The sequence below is a fragment of the Jaculus jaculus genome, chromosome 14, assembly GCF_020740685.1.
Source record: "Jaculus jaculus isolate mJacJac1 chromosome 14, mJacJac1.mat.Y.cur, whole genome shotgun sequence".
In the NCBI taxonomy this organism is placed as follows: Eukaryota; Metazoa; Chordata; class Mammalia; order Rodentia; family Dipodidae; genus Jaculus; species Jaculus jaculus.
In genome coordinates, this window is record NC_059115.1 from 54,266,853 (window position 1) to 54,292,028 (window position 25,176).

At 41.0% G+C, this 25,176-nt stretch overlaps 1 protein-coding gene across 3 annotated transcripts in view; it reads right to left on the reverse strand.

The window, feature by feature from the left end:
• Positions 1-25,176, reverse strand: part of Polk (DNA polymerase kappa) — a 90,048-nt gene that overhangs the window by 36,979 nt on the left and 27,893 nt on the right. For 2 of the 3 annotated variants that reach the window (XM_045133237.1, XM_045133235.1), the window contains exons 2-3: positions 4,286-4,453; positions 3,397-3,516 (exon numbers count right to left, since the gene is read on the reverse strand). In XM_045133237.1, the coding sequence (XP_044989172.1) occupies positions 3,397-3,516; positions 4,286-4,429 (264 nt within the window). In that variant the 5' untranslated portion in view covers positions 4,430-4,453. The remainder of the gene's footprint in view (positions 1-3,396; positions 3,517-4,285; positions 4,454-25,176) is intronic. The other variant, XM_045133236.1, reaches the window with a different exon arrangement.

A 25,176-nucleotide genomic window follows, 5' to 3' on the forward strand; every position in this document is an offset into this window, starting at 1 on the left:
AAAACAACTCTAAAAAATAAAAGTCTTTAAGAAAAATACCACTGGATTTTATTATACAAGCTTAAGAAAACTATTTGGGAAAAACTACAAAATTAAAAGATAATATGTTGAAAAAAAAGATAACAGGTGGGAAGCAAGTTTATAAAAGACAGACAAAAAAAAAATCCTTAATGGAGAAGATTTTATAAAACAAGAGAAATGGTTAATGAACTCCTCTAGAAATGAAGGCAAAAGACATTGCCTTGGACTGCAGTTGAACTTACAAATACATTCTCCCTTCCTTCCTTTTGTAGCACACTTTCATATGGCCAGGAGGCCACCCAGCTGGAGAATATATTTGACACAACTTCTCTTGCAGTTATGTGTGGCCATGCAACTTAAGTTGCTGCTGAAAGAATGTGGGTTTAACTTCTTTTCACTTGTTTAATGGCAAGTTACTTGCTTTAAAAAAAAAAAAAAGATTCTTACTTCCTTATTAGGAGATGCAATATACATTGGAGATAACCTAGTCTCATCAGTCCTGTAATGATAACACCAGAAGATAAGAGTACAACATGACTTCAGAAATTTGTGTCTAAATTACTATGGTAATCAGAACCAGAGAGGCTATGGAATGCTGTCCTCAGAGCATGACAAGCTGTTACCATCTTGAAACCAGAACAGCTATGATTACCAACAAGAAAGCCCCATGGGGTCTGGTCTGTTCATCTTTCCTTCTAGAAGTGGGGGAAGGTCACTTACAGACACTCGCTCCCTCTTGAGCATCCTCCTAGCTGCATATTGCCCCGGGAGCACTTTAAGAATATAAGGGACATGGAAAGTAAACTGAAGAGAGGGGTCCCTCTATGCAGCTTTCTGAGGTCATCACACACACTGGGGTGGAATTTTTTGTAATGGAGCTTTTTAAAAATAGATTTTAGGGCTTTAGGGATGGCTCAACAGTTAAGGCGTTTGCCTGCAAAGCCAAAGGACCCAGGTTCACTTCCCCAGGACCCACATTAGCCAGATGTACAAGGGGGTATATGTATCTGGAGTTCATTTGCAGTGGCTGGAGGCCCTGATGCGCCTATTCTCACTCTCTCTTTCCCTCTTTCTCTGTCAAATAAATAATTTTTAAAAAAAAATACATTTTACTTATTTATTTGAAAGCAGAGAGAGAGAGAGAGAGAAAAAGGATGGATGTGCCATGGCCTCTTACCACTGTAAATGAACTCCAGATGCGTGTACCTGTTTGTGCATGTGGCTTATTTGGGTACTGGGGAACTGAACCAGGGTCCTTAGGCATTGGAAGCAAGTGCCTTAACTGCTTGAGCCATCTGTCCAGCCTATGAAGCAGCTTTTTGGTCACTCCTGCTAGTGTAAATAATCCCTCATCCATGTTCCCCAAAATAAACTCATTTGCAGTTCACCAATGTGAACTTGGATGGAACAGCTTCTTTGGTCTATCACCGTCCCCTGTGTGAGGAGAACTGGCTTTATTTACATCTCACTAGGAAAAGTACATAAACTGGGCGTAATAGTGTACACCTTTAATCCTAGCATTCAGGAGTCAGAGGTAGGTGGATCACTGTGAGTTCTAGGCCAGCCTGAGATTATATAGTGGATTCCAGGTTGGCCTGGGCTAGAGCAAGACCCTACCTTGAAGGAAGGAAAAAAAAAAAAAAAAAGGGAAAAGTAATGTAGTAAGGGATTACTTATGTACTACGACAAGAAAAGTAACTTGTTTTTAGGCAAGCCCAACAGACTGGTCTTTTTTATTGAAAGAGAGAAATGGTATGCCAGGGCAAAAATAAGCTTTAATATTAAAATTATATTTTGGGGTCTCTGATGTCAGAGACTGATATTTTAACAAAAAGAATAAAAGAGGATAACTGGGCATGGTGGCACACACCTTTAATCCCAGCACTTGGGAGGCAGAGGGAGGAGGATCACTGTGAATTTGAGGCCACCCTGAGACTACCTAGTAAATTCCAAGTTAGCCTGGACTAGAGTGATACACTACCTTGAAAAACTAAACTAAAATAAAATAAAATAAAATAGGACATTCTCACAATAAAGAAATGGTAGTGACTCATATGTGAAAAGAGGTTTTGTTTTCCCTCTGCTATAATAAAAACCAAATTAAGGGCTGGAGAGATGGCTTAGCAGTTGCCAAAAGACCCAGGTTCGATTCCCCAGAACCCACATTAGCAAGCTGTATAAAGTGGCACATGCATCTGGAGTTCGTCTGCAGTGGCTGGAGGCCCTGGCACACCTATTCTGTATCTCCCTCTGTCAAATAAATATATAAAAATAAAAAAATATTTTAAAAAAGCAAATTAAAACAACTAGGAGGGCTGGGGAGATGGCTAAGCAGTTGGAGATACTTGTTTGCAAAGTCTGACAGCCTGGGCTTTAATTCCTTAGCACCCACAGAAAAGCTAGATGCAAAGTGGCACACGAGATGCTCATGGGCTGACCAGCTAGTCTGTCATTTTATTCTTTACAATTTAGCAGTTCATTTGCAGCAGCAAGAGACCCTGTCTTATAAAAGGTAGAACAGAGATACCTCAAAGTTGTCCTTCAACCTCCACACGTGTACCATGGCATGCATACACATGGCCATACAACTTAAAAGAATGTAACATTGTACCCTGGAAAAGCCTTGAGTTGTCAATACACTGCATCATGCCTTGCATGTTGGTTCCTGTCAAACTTTTCTACTGCAATAACTTTTGACAGCTAAGGGAACTTTGTGTGACTTATTCCCTTCCAATTTTGGAGAACACAAAAGCTTCTAGGCTTTTAGAAATCTTGCTTTATTTAAAAAATTCATGTACACTTGTCATTTGAACCTGTAGTCTAACTAATTTTACTAAAACATAGTTACTGTCTAATTTAATCAGTTAACATGATCCCCCGGTTTATTTTTCAAAATCAGCCAGTTATCCCTATGGCCTTTCCAGCTACATAGTAAGTATATAACAAAAAAAGAACACAGGTTTCACTTGAATTCCAACGCTGAAAACTCTTGAAGCTGAGCAAATTAAGATTCATTTCTTGAGCCAGGTATGGTAGCTCAGCACTCGGGAGGCAGGGGTAGGAGGGTTGTCATGAGTTCGAGGCCACCCTGAGACTACATAGTGAATTCCAGGTCAGCCTGGGCTAGAGTAAGACCCAACCTCAAACAACAAAAAAGATTCATTTCTTCTGTTTAATGGAAGTGACAATGTCTAGGTATGAAATTTCTATGTGAAGGAGTACAGCAATGTTTAATGGGCACTTGCCTAATGTCTATGCTTTACAATATAATGAACACTTAACGTTTCATCGTGTCTGCAGTTATGACTTGATGAGGATGCACTTCGGCTGTCAATTCCATCCTATCAATTTCCATCCTCAAAACTGAATTCCTACCTGTAATTGTGCTTTCCTTAGCTGCTGGCTGGTGATTTGAGCTTTCTGTTGCATCATGTTTTCAATTCGTTGGTTGACTTGTTTTTCCTTCTTGAGCTCATTTCCATAAAACCTGGAGCCCTATGAGGGGACAGAGCATAAGAAACCGTCACTGCAGTGATGTTTAAATGAATGAATGACCAGAAAACCACTTCGTCTTTATAACTTGGTTTCTGCTAAACATATCAATGGTTAGCTAAATCATGCAATCCTTAGAGAGAGTACTGTGCAGAACTCCTCTGAGCCCAGAGCAATGTGTCCAAGGCACTTTAGGTAGGGTCCATGGAGCATCTGGAAGCTGAGTCAGCACTTCTCTCTTTCATTGTTCTCCTTTCAACATTTAGTATTAGTCATGAAGAGAACGTAGAAGAGACGGTCAGCTTCCTATCATTCCACTTGTAAGCATATGTCCATCAATTTATCAGGTTGATGGGCACTACGTCTACCTTCTGACTACCATGAAAAATGCTGTGATGAGCCAGGCATGGTGGTACATGCCTTTAATCCCAGCACTTGGGAGACAGAGGTAGGAGGATCACCATGAGTTTGAGGCCACCCTAACAATATAGAGTGAATTCCAGGTCAGCCTGGGCTGGGGTGAGACTCTACCTCAAATAACAAAAACAACAATAACAAAATTCTGGTAAAAGGATAGTCAATCAAAACTTAATATTTTAAGCTGCGCCTGGTGGCGCACACCTTTAATCCCAGCACTCAGGAGGCAGAGGTAGGAGGATTGCTGTGACTGTGAGACCCTACCGTGAAAAACCAACCCCCCCCAAAATTTAATATTTTCTTGTAAACAGAAAGCTTAATAGTAACTAAACTATGGCTATTGAAAGAAACATACCTTTGTGGCTTCCATTATAATTTTGTTAATTTTCTCTTTATCCAATCCTTCCATTCCTGCTTTATTATCATTCAGCCCCATTCTCAGTAGAAGATCATCTTTGTAATTGTCTTTGTAATTGTCATTTTCCTTAGTGCTCTCCATGGCATAAACTTCAAGTGATTTCTTCTTTATGGTATGAAAAAATATACAAAATAAATTATACTTTTAGAAGTGCCCATGGAGGTGGAAACTTAAAGTTAAGATAACAGAAAAATCAGCAAAACAACTTTTAAAAATTAGTTAAGCTAGAAGGTACTATACAGATTTCTGGGAGAAAAAAAGTTATCAATAATCTTACTCAGCTACCAATCTGCAATGCATAATGTGTCCACAGGTGCAGTAGAGGCATGATGGTTATAGGGCTAATCAGCTTCCTTCCTTCCCTCCTTCCCTCCTTTCCTTCTTTCCTTTCTTCCTTCCTTCCCTCCCTCCCTTTCTTTCTCTCTTCCTCCCTTCCTTCGTTCCTTCCCTCCCTCCCTCTTTCCCTTTATTTCTCCCTTCCTTCCCTCCTTCCCTTTCTTCCTCCTTTCTTTCCTTCCCTCCCTCCCTTTCTTTCTCTCTTCCGCCCTTCCTTCATTCCTTCCTTCCTTCCCTCCCTTCCTCCTTCCCTTTCTTTCTCCCTTCCTTCCCTCCTTCCCTCCCTCCTGCCCTCCCTCCTTCCCTTTTTTCCTCTTTTCCTTCCTTCCATTTCTTCCTCCTTTTCTTCCTTCTTCCTCCCTTACTTCTTTTCTTCCTTCCTTCCCTCCCTCCACTCATCCCTCCTTTTCTTCCTCCCTTCCTTCTTTCCTTCCTGATGTAGGGTTTCACTCTAGCTCAGGTTGACTTGGAATTCATTATGTAGTCTCAGGCTGGTCTAGAACTCACAGCAATCCTCCTAATCCTACCTCTGCCTCATGAGTGCTAGGATTAAAGGTACGTGCCACCATGCCCAGCTACCAATTACTTTCTCTGAGCCCAGAGCAATGTGTCCGAGGCACTTTAGGTAGGGTCCATGGAGCATGTGGAAGCTAAGTCAGCCAGGTCAGCACTTCTCTCTTTCACTGTTCTCCTGTCAGCACTTAGTATTAGTCATGAAGAGAACACAGAAGAGACAGTCAGTTTCCTATCATTCCACTTGTAAACACAGTGTCTGGACTTCGTTTGCAGTGGCTAGAGGACCTGGCACACCCTTTCTCTCTCTATCCATCTCTTCCTCTCTCTCAAATAAATAAAGAAAATAATTAAAATATTAAAAAATGAAATTAGGAAGGAGACTAGGGAAGAAAAATGAATTCAGTTGGGGGGAACAAAAGAGGAAAATGAGGGGCACATATAGTCAAAATACATTATATACATGCAAAAAAATTACAGTTCAGAATTCGTAGTTCCTGAAAACTTACTACTCAGATACCTGTAATTAATATCCTACGATTACTATCCTCTTGGAGACACACAAGACATTAACATTTTCTGCATGCTTGTACTACCTACTGTGTGTAACATATAAACCCCATAGAGCACTTAAAAATATATACTACTATTCCAAATATAAAAAGATAATAAACCTGAGTCATATAATATGTTTACAAACACAAATTTGCTTTGAAATGGCAGTACATTGTGCTGAAAACCACATGAAATGATAGTACACTGTGTTGAAAACAAGTCTAAGTCCAAAAATCACATTTTATTCCACTACATAGGAAATAATATGAAAGAACATTTTTTCTATTACACATGTTAAGTTAAATTACTACATTACCAACTGTATATAGGGCCATACTCTTAAGGCAGTGGAAAATACAAATCTACTCACTTTCAGGAAAGTATTATTTTGTACATGTTGTATCAATTCTAAAACTAAGAAAAATCCTTCCAAAAGCTGGGCATGTTGGAGAAATCTGAAGCAGGAATACCACTTGAGCCCAGTGATCAATACTAGTCTGTATAATGCCCCCTCCCCCATTTAACAATCCTGCAAAACAAGATTTGTCAGTAAGAAAAAATAAATATAAACAGGATTTCAGCAAAGTTAAGTGAGTTGCCCATCATAACTCTGGAAGAACTGAGATTTGCATCCAATTCTCCTTATCCTAACTCTAATGCAGCTGCCAGTACATCACAGCTGTCTCCAAACTTGGGTTCATTTATGCTATAAATAAACAGCCAAGTGAACAGCAGCCATGGATCTGCAACAAGAACTTAAGTTTCATGAGGTAGGGCCTTTTCTTCTCAATGCTGCTTCCACTCTGGGTACTAGCAAAGAATAAAAATGACTTTGGAAGGAACTTTGAATACTGTGACTGCTCATAGGAGTTCCATTAGGGAAGAGGGCGCTTGACCAGGTGGCCTATGCCTCAGCCTTACCACTTGTGAGGCCGAGGCAGCAGGATCACAAGTTCTAGGCCAGTCTGGACAACAACACAACACCCTGCAGCTGAGGGAGCTGGGGAGATTATTCAGTAAGTAAAGAGCTTGCCAGGCTGGCCAGCTAGTCCAGATACTTGTGAGCTCCAGGTTCAACACGAGACTCTGTCTCAAAAAGTAAGGTGGGGAGCTAGACAGGGCTTAGTGGTTAAGGCGCTTGCCTGTGAAGCCTAAGGACCCATGTTCGGCTCCCCAAATCCCACATAAGCCAGGCGCACAAGGTGACACAAGTGTACAAGGTCGCACATGCGCACAGGGTGGTGCACGCATCTGAAGTTCAACTGCAGTGGCTAGAGGCCCTGGCACGCCAATTCTCTCTTTCTCTCATAACAAATAAAGTAAGGTGGAGAGCCATTGGGGAAGACAGTCAGTGCTGACTTCTGGCCTCCACACGGATAAGAACATATATATGTTCATGTATGCATATCACATACACACACCAAAAAAATGGACATATTTTCAAACTTTGCTATAATAGTAATGAGCACTATAAAATATCTTTGTTCTTGTCTCATTCAATATATCTGATAGTAAGAGGCAGATATCAATTTTTTTAAAGATATCCAGGTGGCTTCAATGTGTATCAAAGTATATGAACAACTGGTGTAGCTGTTATTTCTGAGTGTCCTGTATACTCTGAGCAATACACAGGCTGGTTTTCTGTTAGCAGTGGGACGGTTTCCCTTCAGCTCTCACATTTCGTCTAAAACCATACTATTGCCATATTATGCAGTAATTCAGTTATTTGTCATTTTTCTAGAAAAACAGGCAAATGTAATTTAGTCATAATTTCACCAAACCAACTATACTAAACTATACTATACTTATACAACTATACTAAAAAGTTAGTTAAGAGGCTTAAATGCATTTCTCCATTTAAGCCGCCTTGTTCTTTAAATGATGAAATGTGTGAAAGGAACACTGCAGCTGAATGGCTACAGTTGTTTGTGATTTTACATATTACTATGTTAAATATCTGGCAAGCATTTATACAGATTCTTTTTTTTTTTTTTTTGGTTTTTCAAGGTAAGGTCTCACTCCAGCTCAGGCTGACCTGGAATTCACCATGTAGTCTCAGGGTGGCCTCGAACTCTCAGCAATCCTCCTACTTCTGCCTCCCGAGTGCTGGGATTAAAGGCATGAGCCATCCCGCCCGGCTTGAGAGTTTATACAGATTCTTAATTGAGCCAGAAGAACTGAGCAATCAGAAATACTTTGAGGTAGGTGAAGTTCGTTTTCAGCTACTTGCCTGTCTGTTGACACCAAATTATCATGAAATTTATGTACAGTTTCACTGGAATAGTTTAAGGTTATTTATAGGCTGATGCCGTCCTGGCTTGCAGTGCTAACTAGCTCCAACAACTGACATTTAAATTTACATGTCCAGAACTGGTCTGCTCACCGGCCTCCTCCCCCCCCCAAACCAGCTCCACATACTGCCTTCCTCTGTGCAGCAGAGGGCAACTCTAGTTTCTTCCAGTTGCCCTGGCAAATAACCTTGGAGTCACTCTTGACCCCCTCCTTTTTCATAAACTCATATTTAAACTATCAGGATGTTCTGTAGACTCTTTCAAAACACAGCCTGCACTTGACCACTTCCCACTCTCTTATTATCTGAGGCCTGGATGATTGCAGTTGCTCTCCTGCAATCAGTTCCCAGATGATTCTCACAAGTCACAAGTTAGATCATGACAGTCTTCAGCTAAAAGCTGCACGGTGTCATCACATCTCACTCCAGAATAAAGCTTAAATTCCTTAAAATGGCCAGCGAGGCTCTCATGAAGCTGGACCCCCGCTACCTGTCCACCCTCACTATTTCCCAGCCACAATGGTCTCTTTGCTGTGACTCATTTCTGCCAGGCACAATCTAGCCTTGGGGCCTTAGTGCACTGTCTTCTGTTCTCTAAGGATGTCAGACATCCTCCAAGTTAAATTACAGAGAGAAAGAGAGAGAATGGGCATGCCAGGGCCTCTAGCAACTGTAAATGAACTCCAGATGCATGTGCCACTTTGCATACTTGGCTTTACGTGGATAGTGGGGAAGTGAACCCAGCTCATGATGGCTCTGCAGACAAATACCTTAGAATCAGCTCTTAGTCAATAACTATTGTTATGAAAATTAAGGTAAACCTTCACAACTGTGAAAATTAGTACATTACTGTTCTTTTAAAATAAAAGCCAACGAAAAGGGTAAACATGCCCCCACCCCCCAATCCAAAGCTCACAAGTGTATGGCAAAATTCCTCTGCTTTGAAAGCGGTGAATCCCTAGGGGCAGCTTTTATCACAAGCAGCTGGGACAACTCGAGAGCGAGGGTTAGACTCCCACCTGAGACGGCAGGCGCTCCTAGGGCCAGCTGTACGCAAACAGGTCTCCTGGTCTCAGGGGGAGACAAGAGCATATAGACAAAAGATAAGGAGGTGCTTCTCCATGCTCTGTTCGTAAGCCCTCACCTCAAGACTGAGGCAGGAGTGTCAGAGGGGGCAATCCCGACCTAGTGAACCCCACTGAAGTGCTTCTTTGGAGTCTTGGTGCTATGTAAATAAGTACATCCTCACTCAGAGGCGGAGGGAAGAGCATCTGTGGGGGAAATCTCGACCTAGTGAACCCCGCAGAAAGTGCTCCTTTGGAGTGTCCATGTCCTATAAGCAAACACCTATGCCGAGGGGGGACGAGCTCCCCAACGGGTAACCCTGATAAAGTAAGACCAACTGTTGTGCTGCTTTGGAGTCTCGTGCTCTGTGAATCAGCCAAAGAACTGTGTGAATGCCACAGGTACCCAGCACTGGGATCACAGAAGCGTGCCCCATCTTGTGTACAGCTTTTAAGTGAGCGCTGGATCACTGAATCCAGGTCTGTCGGCTTCACAGGCAAACGCCTTTAACACGTGCACCATTTTCCCAGTCCCTAGAATAAAGCTTTAATCTCTCAAATGTACAAATATTTTACACTTCAAAAAAGAAAAGAATCAAGCCAAGTGTGGTGGTGCACACCTTTAATTCCAGGACTTGGAAGGCAGGGGTATGAGGATCACCGTGGGTTCAAGGCTAGCCCGAGACTACATAGTGAATTCCAGGTCAGCCTGGGCTAGAGTGAAACCTTACCTCAACCCCCCCTGTCCCCCCCAAAATGTTTTCAAAGTAGCCTAGCACAGTGGCACATGCCTTTGTTCAAGCACTCAGGAGGCTGAGGTAGGAGGATAGCTGTGAGTTCAAGGTCAAACTGGGCTACAGAGTGAGTTCCAGATCAACCTGGGCTACAGTGAAAGCCTACCTCAGAAACAAAGTCTTCATGTTAATAGCTCTTACCTGACTAACTTAAAAAGGCCTCTGTTCATGTTCATCTACTGTGAAATATTTAAAACTTTGATGGCTGGGGACATGGTTCAGAGGTTAAAGGTACTTGCTTTCAAAGCTTGCCAGCAAGGGCTTGACTCCCCAGTACCCATGTAAAGCCAGATACACAATGTAGTGCAACTGTCTAGCATTCCTTTGCAATGGCAAGTGGCCATAGTATGCCTGTTTCATTCTCAAGTAAATAATAAAGATAATTTTTTAAAAACTTCAAAAAAATTTTAAGTCACCATCCCAAGACTTTTAACAGACTATTTTCCATGTTTTTAAAAAATTATTTTACATACACATAAATGAAGCCATATGCCCACAAATTTTATGTGACTAAAATGAAGGCTCAGATACAACTTTGAATTTTTAGCTTTAATTTAAAAAAAATCTTTGCAAAATAAGATGAAAAAAAAGGGGGGGTTGACGATGTAGCTCATGAATATAGCACTGTTTAATTAACATGCACAAGGCTAGGATTTGGCCCTAAGCCCTACAAAAAAGGTACACATTCAATACTGTATTAGGCTGCATGGCTTTCTTATATGTACCTGGACAAATAATGCAAATAGTGAAACCTTATACATCTAAAATCAAGCAGATGCATGTAAAAGAAACTCAAGTTTCACCAGAGAAGGAGCCTACTCTTATGAATATTTATGAGTTATTTATTTAGAGATAACTCATGACCCTACTATCCAAGCCTCCAGACTGCTGGGATTACAGCTGTATATTACCACACCCAGCTCACATTGTCTCTGGTTGTCTTTTTATTTTATTTTTTTTATGAGAGAGAGAATTAGCAAGCCAGGGCCCTAGCCACTGAAAACGAACTCCAGACATGGGTGCCACCTTGTGCGCATACACTGGTACATGCATCACCTGTGTGCATGTGTCACCTTGTGCATTTGGCTAATGTGGGTCCTGGGAAGGTGAACCTGGGTCCTTAGACTTTACAGGCAAGCACCTAACTGCTAAGCCATCTCTTTAGCCCTGGGTGTCTTTTTTTTTTTTCTATTTATTTATTTGGTTCTAATAAGGAATGGGACAAACCTAGACCCAGAAAGCCAAATGCCACATGTTCTCTCTCTTATGTGGATCCTAGCTACAATTGTTTAGACTTGTGTGTGCAGCAGAGGCCAGTAAGCTGAAAAAAGGGAGGAGAAGGACTATAAGGGAGGGAGGAAAAGGAAGGACTTTAGGGGGTGGTATTGTATATACGTAAGTAGAAGAACAGTTTACAGGGAGTGGAATGGCCTAAGTTAGGCCAGGGGAAGAGACTAAGAAAAGGGCGGGGGGGTCAATCAAACTTCAAGATATTATGAATAAGACATATGAAAGTCTACTCTTTTGGATAATGGCACATCCAGAAGATATAGATTGCTACTAGAAAATTTTCACTGCCAGGGATGGGATACCTACTAGTGAGTTGTTGGCCAGGGAGGTCCCTGCTACCTCTAAAACATTATAGGCTTTTGCCAAGGCCCTTGGTTTCCGATGAGTAATAATAGATGGTAAGACCCTATTGCTGAAGACTTCACATGTGTGGGCAGCAAGATGACTGAAAAGTCAAGCTGGTGCTGAACTGAAAACCTTCTCCCTGTAGATCAGCCAACTGTAAGCTGGAAAAAGCTGCACTGCATGCAGCCCTATGGGAAACAGAAGTCACTAGTGGTGAAAACAGTGGACACTGGAAGCCTCAAGTTTGGCCCAACAGGCCAAAATGACTGAACAGGTGCAATAGTGGCAGATCTGCTCTGAGGGAAACCAACTGCTCTCTAATAGGACTGGAGGCCTGCTCTAAGGGAGGGAACACATGCCTGGTACTGAAAACCTAATCAAACGACTATGGCAGGGGAGGTCATGTGCCTCAGGGGTATAAAATCTGCTCAGGTCTGGCTAAATGCATATATTCTCACCAAACTGCCATGAAAGCACTACACTTAATGTTCATGTTAACATTCATATATTAATGCTACTCTCCCTTTCGGTTAGAGAAGCTTCTTTTTTCAGAGGGCAGTGACCACTGGGATGACCCAAAAGGCAACATAGGGCTGAGAAGAAGTGATGGAGGAGTGCTCAGCACTGAAACATCTCTATCCCACCCTCCAAGGCTTAGGGTCCATTGCAGAAGAGGTGGCAGAAAGAAGGTAAGAGCCAAAGGAAGGGTAGGACTACCTTACAACGTGCTTCTCCAGACACAAAATGGCCTGGATATCCATGACCTCGCAGTGCCTCGACCATAACAGGAAGAAAAGATGATGACATCAAAACAAAAGAGAGACTAGTGGAGAGAGGGAAGGGATATGAAGGAGAGGATGAAGATGGTGGGGGGAGGGAAAAATCATGGTGTATTGTCTGTAAGTATAGAAGCTGTCAAAAAAAGAGAGAATGGGACAGCAAATGATCAAAATACACTTAACTAGAGATAAAATTTGTTCTTATAGAGCAGTAAGTTAAAACTATAATCTTTTTCTTTCTCTTCTTTCAGGTGGTCTCCTTATGTAGCCCAGGATGTCTTCACACTTGTGATACTCATGCCTGAGTATTGGGATTACAAGCATGCCCCACCAAGCCCAGAAAAACTATTACCTTTAGTAAAGAATAAGAAGTATGCCGAAGCCAGGCGTGTTGGCACGTGACTTTAACCTCAGCACTCAGGAGGCAGAGAGGTAGGAGGATCACTGTGAGTTTGAGGCCACCCGGAGACTCCATAGTAAATTTCAGGTCAGCCTGAGCTAGAGTGAAACCCTACCTCAAAAAAACCAAACAAACAAACACAAAAAAGGAAGTATGCGGAAATACATCATCAATTCAAAGGTAAACTCATGAAGCCCAGCTTATACATCTCTAATTTGCTAATGAGTTGTATCCTTGGTAAAAGTTTTCCAGGCAACTTACATAGCAACGAAAAAATTTAACTGAGAAGTAAAACTCTCCGGACATGTTAAAATTGTGAAAAGAATAAATTTATATCTCAGAAGTGAAAGGTCTTTGGGGATACTAGCTCTAGTGATGTTAACATGAAGGGAGGCTAAGATGTTCTTTGGCTACTAGATCTGCCAACAAAAATATATACACATACAAAAGACCTAAAATATATATCCACATAAAGACCTAAATTATATATCCATATAAAAGACCTACAGAGTGGACTAGCTCATGTAGTTGAGGTATACAGTAAGAGCACAAATCTTAAGGGACTGTTGGTACAGATGTCTTTAGGAGACAAACACTACTCTGCACTACCTTTTTGGGTACTGGATTTAAAAAAAAAATGTTTATTTTTATTTATTTATTTGAGAGTGACCAACAGAGAGAGAAAGAGACAGAGAGAGAGAAAGAATGGGTGCGCCAGGGCCTCCAGCCACTGCAAACGAACTCCAGACACATGCTCCCCTTGTGCATCTGGCTAACGTGGGTCCTGAGAGAATCAAGCCTCGAACCGGGGTCCTTAGGCTTTCACTGGCAAGCGCTTAACCACTAAGCCATCTCTCCAGCCCTCGGTACTGTATTTTTAAAAACAGATTTGTTTGTGGGGGAGGAAGGAAAAGGGGAGGAGAGAGAGAGAGACAGAGATATAGCAGGTGTGCCAGGGCCTTTTGCCAATGTAAACAAACTCCACATCCATGTGCCATTTCGTGCATCTGGCTTTATATATGTACAGAGGAATCAAATCCAGTCTGGCAGGCACTGCAAGCAAGCACCTTTAACCACTGCAATCTTACCAGCCCAGTACTGTATTCTCTGAACTCCATAATCTACACATTTGCTATTTTAATTATGCTATTACAAAATGTGGCAGGATCACAATAGGGTTACACTACTACATATATACACTACGTTCTATGTTACTGAAAGAAAAAGTAGTTACTAAAATCAGAAAGTTATACAAGTTTTTCCTATTTCCCTGTCATGGACAAATGTTCCTTCTCATTACCAACCCTTGCCAGACTGTACTTTCTTCTAAGCCCTAACCTTGATAGTTTTTCTTGATTCAATGCTGTTGGTTCCTAAGTTTTCCCATAGAACTAATAAGTGTGTGGCCAGGTTTCAAACACTGTGGCAACACAACCCCTTTCAAATGAAACCTTAGATAAAGCCTCAAATTTTCCTTTAGATCTTTACTAATGTGTACTTCTATAACTTCATGCACATTCTATCATTAACATAAAAGAATGGATGTACTACAGAAAATGGAAAGCTTAGAGTGACCTTCCACTCCATTCTCCAAATTCCTTAGTTAAAAAACAAACCAATATGGGCTGGGGAGGATGGCTTAGCAGTTAAGGCTTTTGCCTGCAAAGCCACAGGACCCAGGTTTGATTCCCCAGGACTCATGTTAGCCAGATGCACAAGGGGGGGTGCATGTGTCGAGTTCGTCTGCAATGGCTGAAGGCCCTAGAGCGCCCATTCCCTCTCTCTCTCTCTCCCCCTCTTTCTCTGTCAAATAAATCAAATAAAAATAAAATATTTTAAAAATATATGTTAAAATTGTAACAATTCAAACCTTCACTTATAGTTTGCACGAAAAGACTACTTGTTCATATTTATGGATCTAAAAAGGGTTCCTTGGGAAGGTTATGAAAATCATTATTATATTTTCTTCCTAATCATATGTGGTTATAACCCAGAAACAAAAGAAGTATTCAGGGGGCTGGAGAGATAGCTTAGTGGTTAAGGCACTTGCCTGAAAAGCCAAAGGATCCTGGTTCAATTCTCCAGGAACCAAGTAAGCCAGATGCACAAGGGGGCACATGCACCTGGAGTTCGTTTGCAGTGGCTGGAGGCCCTGGCTTGCCCATTCTCTCCATGTCTCCTCTGCCTCTTTCTCTCTTTTAAATAAATAAATAAAATACACTAAAAAAAAAAAAAAACAATTATTCAGAAACACTACTTCAACACTTGCTAAACATAGGGACAAAACAAGCCAGAAATTGTGATCTTGAAATGGTTATGCCAAAATGATTTTAAAACATATAATCATATTTCTCCCAAAAGCTAAACTAAACTAGTACCTTTAAACATAATCTTCTGCTTAAGCAGTTTGGTTTAAAATATTAGCAATCTATAAACTATTACTAACATTGTGTTATAAAAATATTTAAACATGGGCTGGAGAGAAGGCTTAGTGGTTAAGCACTTGCCTGTGAAGCCTAAGGACCCTGGTTCAAGGCTTGATTCCCTAGGACCCAATGTAAGCCAGATGCACGAGGTGGTGCATGCATCTGGAGTTCATTTGCAGTGGCTGGAGGCCCTGACGCACCCATTTGATCTGCCTCTTTCTCTATCTGTCACTCTAAAATAAATAAATAATAATAAACAAAAAATAATTTAAAAAACAAAATTTAAAAATTAAAAAAATATTTAAACAGCTACAGAAGAACATCTGATTAATAATCAACAGCATCTGGAATCTACATTAAATTAGTGAAAATACTGAAGAGATGGTGTCTCTTTCTCCAATTATGCTTTAACTTGGGAGAAGTGAAAGATGATTTTAGTGATATTAAATTTGTTTTGAAGAAAGAGCTAAACATGTAAACTACTTATTTTAAAGTACAGCAGACTTAAAAGTTTAGTTCACACAGGATGTTATAGTTTATATCTTAAATGTTCCCCCACAGGCCTTTATGTCACAGGCTTGATCATCAGCCTGTAGCCTAACTAGGATGTAGTAGAACATTCAGGAGATGGGGCCAAGTAAAGGGAGTCAGGCAATTGGGAATATGATCTTAATGGGGCCATTCAGACCCAGGTCCCTCTCCTTTCTCTTGTCTCCCAAGCAGCTTTGCTCCTCACAAGCTCACTCCCATTGTGTTCTCACCACAAGCCCAAGGCCAACCCATGTGAACATGGACTCAGACCTCTGAAACTGGGCCAAAAGACATCTTCCCTCCTTAAAGGTTGACCATCACAAGTATTTGTCACACTGATGGACAAATGGCTAACATAGAGGCATTATAATATAAAGACAGTATGTTCTTCCAAGCCAGATAGACCAGGGCTTAAATTTAAGCACAAAAATTTATTTAGCTGTGTCTTATTGAGCAATTCTGTGATGTCAAGGTCTATGAATCTTAATATCTTCAATTCTTTTCAAGGTTGCTGAGGTTTAAATATGTAATGTGCAAGGAGCCTAGCACAGGAAAACATCACAATTACAGAATCTCTCTCCGTACTTATTCCTACTTCTCTAAGCTTACCAGACTAACTATAAATAGTAGCATGTAAGTAACTAAAAAAATCACAGGACAGAGGCTGGAGTGATTGTTCAGCAGTTAAGGCATTTGTCTGCAAAGCCTAATGATCCAGGTTCAGTTCCCCAGTACCTACATAAAGCCAGCTGTACAAAGCAGTGCATGTATCTGGAGTTCATTTGCAGTGGCTAGAGACCTTGGTGTGCCCATTCTCTTTCTCCTTTCTCTCTTTCTGCTTGCAAATAAATAAATAAAATATTTTAAAAAGGAATCACAGTGCCGGATGTGGTGGTACACGCCTTTAATCCCAGCACTTGGGAGGCAGAGGTAGGAGGATCACCATGAGTTCAAGGCCACCCTGAGACAACATAGTGAATTCCAGGTCTGCCTAGGCTTAGAGTGAGACCCTAGCTCAAAAAAAAAAAAAAAAAAAAAAGAGGAAAGAAAAGAAAAGAAAAAAAAGGCAAGGGAAAAGAAGCAAAACAATACACATACCACCTAACTATAGGGGAAATAAGGAAAAATGATAGCCACTCATAAAACATTCATTTTTCAGGTTTAAACTAAAGTGTTTCTGCACATAGTATGGAAAGCTATATGTGATTTTTCAATTAGTTATGCTGAACACATTATGAGGATGCATTCATACAGTTAGGCATCACAAGGTCACACTCAACAATATATATCAACATATGATATTAACTTTTAAATCTATGTGTTTGGCTATTATTTTAACACTGTACTATTATATTATTACTCCATTATATTCACTGATTTGAGGTAAACTAATATATCTCAATTTGAATTTTAGGATTACATTGAAGAAAAAAAACCTTCAAAGTAATGAAGAATATTCTCTTCTCTTACTGGTTTTGGCTATGTATTTGTCTTTATTAAAAAGTAAGAGATTAGGGCTGGAGAGCTGGCTTAGTGGTTAAAGTGCATGCCAGCAAAGCCTAAGGGCCCAGGTTCAATTCTTCAGATCCCACGTAAGCCAGATGAACATAGTGGTCCATGCATCTGGGGTTCATTTGCAGTGGCTAGAGGCCCTGGTGTGCCCATTCTCTCTCCCTCTCTCACTAATAAATAAAGAAGAAAGTGCTGGGCATGGTGGTGCACACCTTTAATCCCAGCACTTGAGAGGCAGAAGTAGGAGGATCACCGAGAATTTGAGGTCACCCTGAGAGTACATAGTGAATTCCAGGTCAGCCTGGGCTAGAGTGAGACACTACCTCAAAACAAACAAACAAACAAACAAACAAAAAACAAAGTAAGATCTCACGCATCTGTCTTTAGGTGGGTAATGGAGAATCGGAATTGGGTCGCTGGGCTTTGTAGGCAAGTACCGTAATTGGAATTCACTATGTACTCTCAGGGTGGCCTCAGACTCACAGTGATACTCCTACCTCTGCCTCCTGCATGCTGGGATTAAAGGTGTGTGCCACCATGCCTGGTTTGTTTGTTTGCTTCTCTCTTTCTTTCTCTCTTTCTTTCTCTCTTTCTTTCTCTCTTTCTTTCTCTCTTTCTTTCTCTCTTTCTTTCTCTCTTTCTTTCTTTCTTTCTTTCTTTCTTTCTTTCTTTCTTTCTTTCTTTCTTTCTTTCTTTCTTTCTTTCTTTCTTTTTTCTGTGGCTGGGTCTCACTCGAGACCAGGCTGACCTGGAACTCACTCTATAGCCTAAGCTAGCTTTGAGAACTTACTCTGTAGCCTAGGGTAGACTTGAACTCATAGTGACCTCTTACCTCAGCCTCCTGTGTGCTGAGATTAAAGGCATGCAACACCACCCTACCTGGCTATAACATTATTTTTAAGGGCTGTTATACAATTATATTGTACAGCTAGACTATATTTAACAGCTCTCCAAGGAAGATAGCTGATTCTAATCTCTCTCCACTATAAAGTGTTGGGATTAGCATCTATGCCCATAAATTCTTAGGTACTTGTCTTAATAAGATAAGACGTTTTAAAGTAATACACACACAAAAGCAAAACAGCAGGTTTTGTCTAATAAAACTATCTGGAGGTCTGATGGTGCATGCCTTTAATCCTAGCACTAGGGAGCCTAGGTAGGAAGATTGCCGTGAGTTGGGAGGCCAGCCTAAGACTACATAGTGAATTCCAGGTCAGCCTGGGCTAGAGAGAGACCTTACCTTAAAAAAAAAAAAGCTGGGTGTAGTGGCGCATGCTTTTATCCCAGCATTTGGGAGGCAGAGGTAGGAGGATTGCCATGATTTCAAGGCCACCTTGAGAGTACATAGTGAATTCCAGGTCAGCCTGGACTAGGGTGAAACCTTACCTCGAAAAACAAACTAGAAAAATGTATGAAAGAACTTCGTGAAAAGAAACAAGTCTGAGAAGAAAAGTATAACAACAATAAATTTAAAATAGTTGACCTGAATGAGCTTAAAATTACATTGTAATCTTTTCAACAGCTAGAAAAGAGAAAAACATTTGATTAAGTAACTCTTGGGAAGAGAATGGGCTGCTACTTGGCTTATGGAGTTTCTCATGTTAGGAATTATTGAAAGAAATCAAAAGTAATGGACAATGTCTCAGTGCTGTTCAAAGAAAATGCAGAAACAAAGCCCAAAGGGAATGGTTTATTGTTCATCAATACCAACACTCAAGCTAGACTGACAAACTTGACAGATTTAGCTGGCTCTTCTAATCTACTTTGGTACATCCATCTTTACCTCATGGCTCTGCTTTTCCAGTACTGGGATGAAAAGGGCAAGCTACCATGCTCGTGAGTGCTGGGGTTGGAGCTCAGGACCTCATGCTTAAAAGGGAAGCACTGTACTGACTGCTCTCCAGGTTTTAGAACATTTGCATTTATTTATTTATTTAACAGAGGGAGAGAGAGAAAGAGAGAATGGGTGCACCAGGGCCTCCAGCCACTGCAAACAAACTCCAGACACGTGTGCCCCTTGTGCATCTGGCTAATGTGGGTCCTGGGGAATCAAACCTGGGTCCTTTGGCTTTACAGACAAATGTCTTAACCACTAAGCCATCCCTCCAACCCAGTATTTGCATTTTAATCATAAGTCTGCCTTCACCGGGCCAATCACCAGTCTTCACAATACTTTGTGAGAAATCCAACAAAGACAGGCAGAGGGCATACCAAAGGCCCACACAGTAGAGGGGCAAATGGATCACTGGATAAGGTTTCACATGGTAAAATACTTACTAAAGTGTTGAGGTTGTTTAAAAGAAAGAATTATCTCCTCTCATCTCCTTTTCTGAAAATGACAACTTTCTAAACATTGTTTTTACAAAAGATAAAGTAGCAGCAAGAGCCAATGGTTTCACCTCTTCCCAAGATATAGCAGAATTCTTTGAAGTTGGAAAAAAAAGAAACAAAGAAGATAACATGAACTATTAATGTTTGCTACATTTGATACAAAAATCTAAAAATTATGTATAAATAATAATTTGTATTCACCATTGGCTAAGATGATACTAAGCACTCAAGAACTATTTCTTGTTACTTAATATTACTAATTTAGGTAGATCAATGAAATATCTATCAATAAACAAGAAAATTGAGCCTTTGAAGATATATGTAAGATTGGGGAGATGACTTAGCAGTTAAAGTGCTTGCCTGCAAAGCCTAAGTTCCCATGTTTGACTCTCCAGATCCCAGGTAAGCCAGATGCACAAAGATGAGGCAAGTAAAAGGTCACAAAAATGTCGCACATGTCCACTAGGTGGCACAAGCATCTGGAGTTCGATTTCAGTGGCTGAGGCCCGGGCACACCAATTCTTTCTCTCTCTCTCTCTTGCTCTCCCCCCAAAAATTTAAAAATAAGAAAATGTGGGCTGGAGAGATGGCTTAGCGGTTAAGCGCTTGCCTGTGAAGCCTAAGGACCCCGGTTCGAGGCTCGGTTCCCCAGGTCCCACGTTAGCCAGATGCACAAGGGGGCGCACGCGTCTGGAGTTCGTTTGCAGAGGCTGGAAGCCCTGGCGCGCCAATTCTCTCTTTCCCCCTCTATCTGTCTTTCTCTCTGTGTCTGTCGCTCTCAAATAAATAAATAAATAAATTAAAAAAAAAAAATTAAAAAAAAAAAAAAAAAAAAAAAGAAAATGTATGTAACTCATTTATGATTAGAAGAGGTATCCCAGACAAAATTCAGATGCAGAGTGTCTATAGAACGCTTATTTTTTTCAATGCAGAGGCAGTAACTATTAATAACTTAAAATATTAATAACTACTAAAAACTATTAATAAGTAAGTATTGTTTAAGATGTCAGTTTTGGACTGGATGGATGGCTTAGTGGTTAAGGCATTTGCCTGCAAAGCCAAAGGACCCAGGTTTGATTCCCCAGGACCCACATTAGCCAGGTGCACAAGGGGCACATGAGTCTGGAGTTCATCTGCAGTGGCTGGAGGTCCTGGCATGCCCCCATTCTCTCTCCCTCTTTCTCTATCAAATAAGTTAATAAATAAAAATAAAAAAATATTTTGAAAGATGTCAGTTTTATTTCATCTTCACTCACAAAAGATAATTTCATGAAACCAGAATTGACAGTTTTTATTCTTTCTCAACTTTAAATATTCTACTACCCTGTTTCCCAGCCCCTGTTTGATTCTTTCAGGGTCACGATCAGTGTTCCTTTGTATAATGTGTCATTTCACTTTGATGCTACGATTTTGTTTTTGACCTTGAAACACGTAGCATAGAATGCTTTGCACTTGCTATGCCTCGTGTTCTCTGGGCTTCTTAAGTACATAAATGTTTTCATGAGGTTTTGGCTACTGTTATTTTTTTCTCTCTCTCTTTGTGTGTGTGTGTGTGTGTGTGCGCATGCACGCATGTGTGCATGTACATGTGGTATGTGTCCATGTGTGTGCAGATAGATATATGTGAGCCCCAGTGCAACATGGGGAGGCCAGAGAAGGATGTCTGGTGCCCTCTTCTATCACTTCCCCTTATTTTCTTGAGACAGGGTCTCTCACTGAACTTGGAGCTCACCATTTTTCGGCTGGACTGGCTGACCAGTGAACCCCAAGGACCACCTGTCTGAGATGACTCAGTGCCAGGGTTAAAGGTGTGCTCTGCCATGCATGGCTTTTTACATGGGCATTGGGGTTCAAATTCAGGCCCTCATGTTGCAATCTCTCCAGCCCAAGCCAGTTGTTTTTAGACTTCCTTTTTAGTTTCAGAAGCTTTTACTTCCAAAATTTCCATTTGATGATTTCTGTTTGCTCAGACTTCCTCTCTTTGAAGTAGATGAACATATTTGCTTACTTTATTCAGTATAGTTTTAATAGTTTTTATAAAGTCTGTTGTCAGTTACAACATCTGGATCATCTTGGGATTAACATGTATTGCCTTTTGGTTTGAGAATAAGTCACATTTTTCTGCCTTGTATTTTAGATTGTATCCTAGATATTGAAATGTTATGTTCTGAGTAGGACGGATTCTCCTATATTCTTCTAAAGAGGTATTTTTTTTTAAGTAAATTAAGCACAAACTGAAAACTTATATGTAATGGACACAGACAGAAGGTCAAATATCAGTTCAGACTGCTTTCAGTTTGCCTAGGACATGCAGGGATGGTGCCAGAGTAGGGTGAAGTTTACAAATGGCATTTAGATTTCTTCTCTCTTCTCTTGGTTTGTTCTCTTTCCACTGTCCAGATACCCTTGTTACCCTCACTGACCCCCTGGTTTATCTGGAGAGAAAGAAAGTAGGCTTTTTGTTTTTTTAATTTTATTTATTTATTTATTTGAGAGAGACAGACACAGAGAGAAAGACAGAGGGAGAGAGAGAGAGAGAATGGGCACGCCAGGGCCTCCAGCCTCTGCAAATGAACTCCAGACGCGTGCGCCCCCTTGTGCATCTGGCTAACGTGGGACCTGGGGAACCGAGCCTCGAACCGGGGTCCTTAGGCTTCACAGGCAAGCGCTTAACTGCTAAGCCATCTCTCCAGCCCTGAAACTTGTGATACTCTTGGCTTAGGCTCTTCAAGTGCCTAGAATCCAGGTGTGTGCTACTACGTGTGGCTAGATGGTGGGGTTTCTATTGGAACTTTAACTGAGTCCCATACTGTGCCTATTTTTCAAGCAAAACTGAAAAAAAGGGGGGGGGGGCGGAAGAAATGAGAATCTTAACTTTGAAAGGGACACTTCCTCAAGTTTGAATGGACTACACACTGCCCTTTTTGTTCACATTCCATAGTTCTAAGTAATTGATGTTTACATTTATTTTATTTTATTTTTTGGGTTTTTCGAGGTAGGGTCTCACTCTAGCCCGGGCTTACCTGGAATTCACTATAGAGTCTCAGGGTGGCCTCGAACTCACGGCAATCCTCCTACCTCTGCCTCCCGAGTGGCTTGGATTAAAAGCGTGCACCACCACGCCCAGCTCTGATGTTTACATTTTTATAGCTTATAGTTATGAGTAGGAGCTTACTTCTCCATGCTAGATATAGAAGAGCCTCAAAAATTTAATATGACGGGTTAATACATAATTATTTTTATATTCACAAGGTACTGAAATAACTGTGTTATTCTCCAAAGTACAGCTATTCCACATGTTCAGGTATTTGCTGGCAACACTGACTCTCCTCCAAGATCCAGTCAAAGAGATTCCAGATTATTATAAAGATTCAAAGCTAGATTGGTTTCAGATGGATAATTCAATCCTCACAGATTTAAGGGAGGCTTAAGGGAGGATTAAGTTTGAATCTCTGAACCACGTAGGCTTCAAACAACAATGCTATACCGGGTTTCTGTATTTTCTGCGAGCACTCCCTTACTCCTGTCTTCCTCATCATCCGCTCTTGTTAACTTGGGGTTTTTTTTTGTTTTGTTTTGTTTTGTTTTGCTGAGTCAGCAAGGCATGCTCCACCCCATTCTCATATTGTACGTATTGAAATACTTTTCAAAGAGTCTGCATTAGCACTATTGCACGGCTGTGACCAAAATGCCTGACACAAACAGCTTACGCTCATGGGTTCAGAGGATTCAGGTGATTCGAAAGAACTCCATGGAAGCAGGAGCATGGGGCAGAGGACAATTGCTCAGCACAGCAGACAGAAGGCAGGCTAGTAGGACAAGGAGGCTCCCAAAAACCTAGCCTGAGTGTCCTGTTTTCTTCAATAAGGCCCCATTTCCTGGGATCTCTACATCACAAAATAGGGCCACCAGTTAAGGAACACTCAATGCAAACATGTGCCTGAGGGAGGGGGATATGTCATATTCAAATCATGACACGCTAAGTATGACAAAAAGGCTTGCAAAGGTTAGCCAAGCATGGTGGTGCACGCCTTTAATCCCAGCACTGGGGAGAAAGAAGTAGGAGGATCGCCGTGAGCCGTGAGTTCAAGGCCCCTGAGACTCCATAGTGAATTCCAGGTCAGCCTGAGCTAGAGACCGTACCTCAAAAATCAAACAAACAAAAAAAGGCTCGCAAAGGTTTCAAAAGTTCCTAGACCTTTACTCCACATTACCTAGAAAATCTACTTCCTGAATTATGTACCTGGGTATTTTTTATTTTATTTTTTATCTATTCACAATTTTTATTAACATTTTACATGATTTTAAAAAAATCCCATGGTAATTCCCTCCCCCCCGCCCGCACTTTCCCCTTTGAAATTCCATTCACCATCATATCCCCTCCCCATCTCAATCATTCTACTTACATATATACAATACCAACCTATTAAGTACCCTCCTCCCTTCCTTTCTCTTCCCTTTATATCTCCTTTTTAACTTACTGGCCTCTACTACTAAGTATTTTCCTTCTCATGCGAAAGCCCAATCATCTGTAGCTAGGATCCACATATGAGGAAGAACATGTGGCACTTGGCTTTCTGGGCTTGGGTTACCTCACTTAGTATAATCCTTTCCAGATCCATCCATATTTCTGCAAACTTCATAACTTCATTTTTCTTTACCACTGAGTAGAACTCCATTGTATAAATGTGCCACATCTTCATTATCCACTCATCAGTTGAGGGACATCTAGGCTGTTTCCATTTCCCAGCTATTATAAATTGAGCAGCAGGGCTGGAGAGATGGCTTAGCAGCTAAGCACTTGCCTGTGAAGCCTAAGGACCCCGGTTCGAGGCTCGGTTCCCCAGGTCCCATGTAGCCAGATGCATAGGGGGGTGCACGCATCTGGAGTTCGTTTGCAGTGGCTGGAAGCCCTGGCACGCCCATTCTCTCTCTCTCCCCCTCTATCTGTCTTTCTCTCTGTCTGTCACTCTCAAAATAAATAAAAAATGAACAAAATATTTTAAAAAAAGAATAAATTGAGCAGCAATAAACATGGTTGAGTACGTACTTCTAAGGAAATGAGATGAGTCCTTTGGATATATGCCTAGGAGTGCTATAGCTGGGTCATATGGTAAATCAATCTGTAGCTGCTTCAGGAACCTCCACACTGATATCCACAATGGCTGGACCAGATTGCATTCCCACCAGCAGTGTAGAAGGGTTCCTCTTTTTCCACATCCCCGCCAGCATTTATGATTATTTGTTTTCATGATGGTAGCCAATCTGACAGGAGTGAGATGGAATCTCAATGTAGTTTTAATCTGCATTTCCCTGATGACTAGTGATGTAGAACTTTTTAGATGCTTATATGCCATTCGTATTTCTTCCTTTGAGAATGCTCTATTTAGCTCCATAGCCCATTTTTTGATTGGCTTGTTTGATTCCTTATTATTTAACTTTTTGAGTTCTTTGTATATCCTAGATATTAATCATCTATCAGATATATAGCTGGCGAAGGTTTTTTCCCATTCTGTAGGTTGCCTCTTTGCTTTTTTCACTGTGTCCTTTGCAGTGCAAAATTTTTGTAATTTCATGAGGTCCCAGTGATTAATCTGTGGTTTTATTGCCTGAGCAATTGGGGTTGTATTCAGAAAGTCTTTGCCAAAACCAATATGTTGAA